We start from the raw sequence: 4,458 nt of genomic DNA, 5'->3' as shown, positions 1-4,458 counted from the left end.
AGAGAGAGAGAGAGAGAGAGAGAGAGAGAGAGAGAGAGAGAGAGAGATACGGAAAGGGATAAAAGATAATGTTAATAATACCTGTCCATTTAATTTTTAGACCCAGACTGTATATGAAGAAACTGACTCCCCTGTCTGGTCCGGACTGTCAGACTTAAAATCAGCTGATGAAGACACTCAATTTTTTGCCTTTTATAGCCTGGCCCGCTGCCTAAAAAGGGATACTCATAAGATCGACACTTTTCTCAAGGTCTTGAGGTGCCGAGTTGTCTTTAATAGTGAGTGTTTGTTTTAAAAACGAGTGCTAAATGCACATCCCTACAATGTCCTGATGACAGAGTCCTTATTGAACCAGAATTTTAAATCTTTTTTCTTCTCAGTTCATGCCTGACTACAGTGGATTTCTTCTTATAAAATAAAATATAATTATTTTTAAACAAAAGATTCGGTGTGATATTTTAAGAAAGTCTCCTATTTCCATCTAATATAATATAGCTCCATGTTTTTGTGATGTACATATAAAAATATAAAGTTTGACAAGCATGTAAGACAGCATAAAACTTGCTTAAGTTTTTAGTGAATGAAGAGAGATCATTTATGTAAAATCAAAGCAAGAGATTGTTGCTACTCATATGATCCTATGTATCAAAGGAATAGATATCTGAGGTCATTTATAAAAGAAAACTATTCTTTGAGCAAATTTTTAGTCCAATAACAAGCAATACAGGTTCAATAATGTTGGACTATCCATAAGTACTATGAATTCAAATGTTCAAAAATGTAATAGGACAGAAGTATGAAACAGATCTATATTTCTCTAGTGCCTTCCTGCCCCTTGATCATCCTTTGGGCCACCTTATGTAAGAATCGGAATTTTCCTCTTCTGTAGCTCAGGATCTAAGACAATTCTAATACTTTAAAAGTAGAAAATAGAAAACAAAGAAATGTTTCCCACATATGTAGACACAGTGCAGCAGACCAGTGGACATGGTAGCATGTCTCTCAGTAGTGACATTCTAATTGAAGTCTCAAGGTTTCAGACAAGATTAAGAGGAAGTATAAGTGATATACAAGGTCAGCAAAGGAAAAGCAGAATAAATAAATGAGAAGAATTAGCAGTTACTCACTTTGACACCAGAGTGGCTCTGCGTTGGACTGCTTCTAGGCTATTCAACATATAAATTGCATATAAACAAATTATCCTAGCACAGGAAGAATAGCAGATATCAGATTAAAGCAGAAAAAATAGTTGAATAATATTGATCTCATAAATTAATAAATCACATGATGAACCCTAGAGGTACAGCTTGAGAAGAAAGGAATTTGCTTTTTAAAGATTTTTTTCTGAAATTATGGTTATACGAATAAACAACTGTTATACTAAGATCAGTATAATACTTGATGCACTCAAATAAAAAAATCCCAACACAATTCTTCACATACCTAAATACAAAGAATATTCAACGTCATATGGAAAAACAAAGAGTTTTAGGAAAGCTAAAACAATTCTGTACAATAAATGGGCTTCTGGAGCTATCAACATCCTTGAGTTCAAGACCTTTTATTGAACCATAGTAATAAAAATAGCTTAGTATTGGCATAAAGCATTATTAACTGTCTCTTTGGAACTTATTCCCTGTACTGGAATGCCTAAGAAGAACAATACTTAACCTCATATGGAAAAACAATAATGTTGAGAATAGTTAAACAATCCTGTACAATAGAGGAAGTTGTAGATATACCACCATCCTTGACTTCAACCTCTATAGATTGTTTTTAGTAAGATTGTCATTTTTAATTTGCTCGTCTTACCAATCCATGAGCATGAGGGATCTTTCCATTTTCTGATATCTTCCCCAGTATCTTTTTTCAAAGTCTTAAAATTCTTGTCATAAATTCTTTCCCTTGTTGGTTAAAGAGTTACCCCAGGATAGTTTATATTATTTGTGCATATTGTATAGGGTATTATTTCTCTGATTTCTTTCTCAGCCCATTTATAATTTGTATATAGGAAGGATAATGATTTTTTTTAGTTAATCTTACAACCAGCCATATTACTGAAGCTGTTTGTTAGCTGTAGCAGTTCTTTATAGAAATTTTTGGGTCCCTTATGTATATTATCATATCATCTACAAATAGCAAAAGTTTGACTTCTTCGTTTCCAATTTGTATTCCCTTAATCTACTTTGTTGCCATATTGCTCTAGCTAGAACCTTGAGTACTATATTGAATAGATATGAAGAGAGTATACAGTCTTCTTTTATCTCTGATTTTACTGGATTCACTTTGAGTTTCTTTCTGTTTAGTTTGATGTTGATTGTCAACTTTCTGTGTATTGCCTTTATTATGTTTATGCATGTTCCTTGTATCCCTGAAATCTCAAATATCTCAAATCTGTCAAAGGTTTTTCAGCCTCTAATGACCATGTGTCTTTTTCTTTCATTTTGTTTATATGATGGATTTTATTGACAGAATTTTCTATATTGAATCATCCCTGCACCTCTGGGATAAAGCCTACTTAGACATGGTGGATGATTTTTTTTATGTGTTCTTGGATTAAGTTTGTCAATATTTTATTGAGCATTTTTGTATCAGTGTTCATGATGGAGAATGGTATGTAGTTATCTTTACTTGTTGTATCTTTGGTTGGAGTATCCATGTAATTGTGGCCTTATAAAAAAGAATCTGTCAATATTCCTTCTATTTCTATTATGCAAAATAATTTGAGGGATATTGGTATTAGCTCGTCTTTGAAGTTCTGATAGAATTCTACATTGAAACCATCTGGCTATTATTATTTTTTTCGTTGGAAGATGTTTAATGACTAATTTTTGTTTTCTTACAGAATATAGTTTTATTTAAATTGTTTATCTGGTCTTGATTATATTTTAGTATTTAGTACCTATCAAGAAAATTATTCATTTCTTTAGATTTTTCCAATTTGTGGAGTACAAGTTTTTAAAGTATGACCTAGTGATTCTATGTATTTCCTCAGAGTCTGTTGCTATATCCCCTTTTTAGTTTCTGATTTTATTTATTTGGATAGTCTCTCTCTTCCTTTCAGTTACTTTTGATAAGGGTTTATCTATCTTGTTGATTTTTTCAAAGAACCAACTCCTTCTTCCATTGATTCTTTGCATTGTTTTCTTGTTTCAATTTTATTGATTTCAACCCTAAGTTTGATTATTCCCCGTCATTTAGTCATCTAATTTCCATTCCAAGGGAGATCTATTCATTCCCCTGCCCCAGAGTCTGTGGTTTGTAGTATGATTGTCCTTACTTCACAGTTAATAATTAATTATGAGTGAGCACATACTATATTTGTCTTTCTGAGTCTGGGTTACCTCAGTCATGATGTTTTCTTTTTCTAGTTTTATCCTTTTGCCTCCAAATTTCATGATGTCTTTATTCTTGACAACTACATAATACTCCATTGTGTTAATGTACCACATTTTCTTTATCCATTATTTGGCTGAGTGACAAATAAGTTGCTTCTAGGTTCTGGCTATTACAAATAAAGCTGCTATGAATATAGTTGAGCAAGTGTTCTTGTAGTATGATTGAACATCCTTTGGGTACATTCCCAGAAGTAGTATTGCTGGTTCTTGAGGTAGATTGATTTCCTTTTTTTTTTTTTTTTTTTTTTTTTGGTTTTGCGAGAAAGGGTTTCTCTGTGCCTTTGAAGCCTGTCCTGGAACTAGCTCTGTAGACCAGGCTGGTCTCGAACTCACAGAGATCTGCCTGTCTCTGCCTCCCAAGTGCTGGGATTAAAGGCGTGCACCACCATCGCCCAGCTAATTTTCCATTTTTCTAAGAAATTGCAATATTGATTTTCAAAGTAGCTGAAGAAGTTTATACTTAATAACTGGATGGTGACTGGAGGTTGTTAAATATCCTGCCTATAGGAGAAAATGTTGTCAGAATCACAGTAATCCAAATGTGTGGAATCCTCCTACATTGGCCCTAAGAAGGATCGTGATTTGAGCTAGGTGCTGGAGAAATATAAAGCCATTCCCTCTTCTTTCCTAATACATCTTGGAACATATAAAAATGGTGATACTTCAGGAAAGTGCAGTAACATACAACTTGTATGGTCTTATTACCATGAAAATTTGCTCACTGAATGGCTTATCTTTATAAATTATCCCAGACGTCCATCCAAAAGATTTACTTAGCAATAACAATGGATTGCTTCAGTTTAAATTAATTTGGTCTTCTTTATTTACTCTAATTATATGCTAGTTGTCTTATTTTCTCTTAAAACAGTGTATTTGGAAAATTTTTTCAGGACCATCACAAGACAAAGGATTGATTGTATATTAAATAAACACAAGAAACTGACCAATTTTCACTTTGAATTGGGTATTTCTAAAAAATATATTTTTTAATATTTATTTATTATGTATACAATATTCTGTCTGTGTGTATCCCTGCAGGCCAGAAGAGGGCACCAGACCC

At 33.0% G+C, this 4,458-nt stretch overlaps 1 protein-coding gene across 1 annotated transcript in view; it reads left to right on the top strand.

Moving 5' to 3' along the window:
- Positions 1 to 295, top strand: part of LOC101980722 (prolactin-3D4-like) — a 6,004-nt gene extending 5,709 nt beyond the window's left edge. Inside the window, exon 5 of the mRNA XM_005355126.1 lies at positions 101 to 295. Coding sequence (XP_005355183.1) covers positions 101 to 295 — 195 coding nt within the window. The remainder of the gene's footprint in view (positions 1 to 100) is intronic.
- Positions 296 to 4,458: the final 4,163 nt, after the last annotated feature.

Source organism: Microtus ochrogaster, chromosome 16 (genome assembly GCF_000317375.1).
Source record: "Microtus ochrogaster isolate Prairie Vole_2 chromosome 16, MicOch1.0, whole genome shotgun sequence".
Lineage (NCBI taxonomy): Eukaryota > Metazoa > Chordata > Mammalia > Rodentia > Cricetidae > Microtus > Microtus ochrogaster.
The sequence above is the reverse complement of the archived record's forward strand: the minus strand, read 5'-3'. Positions and strand labels throughout refer to the sequence as shown.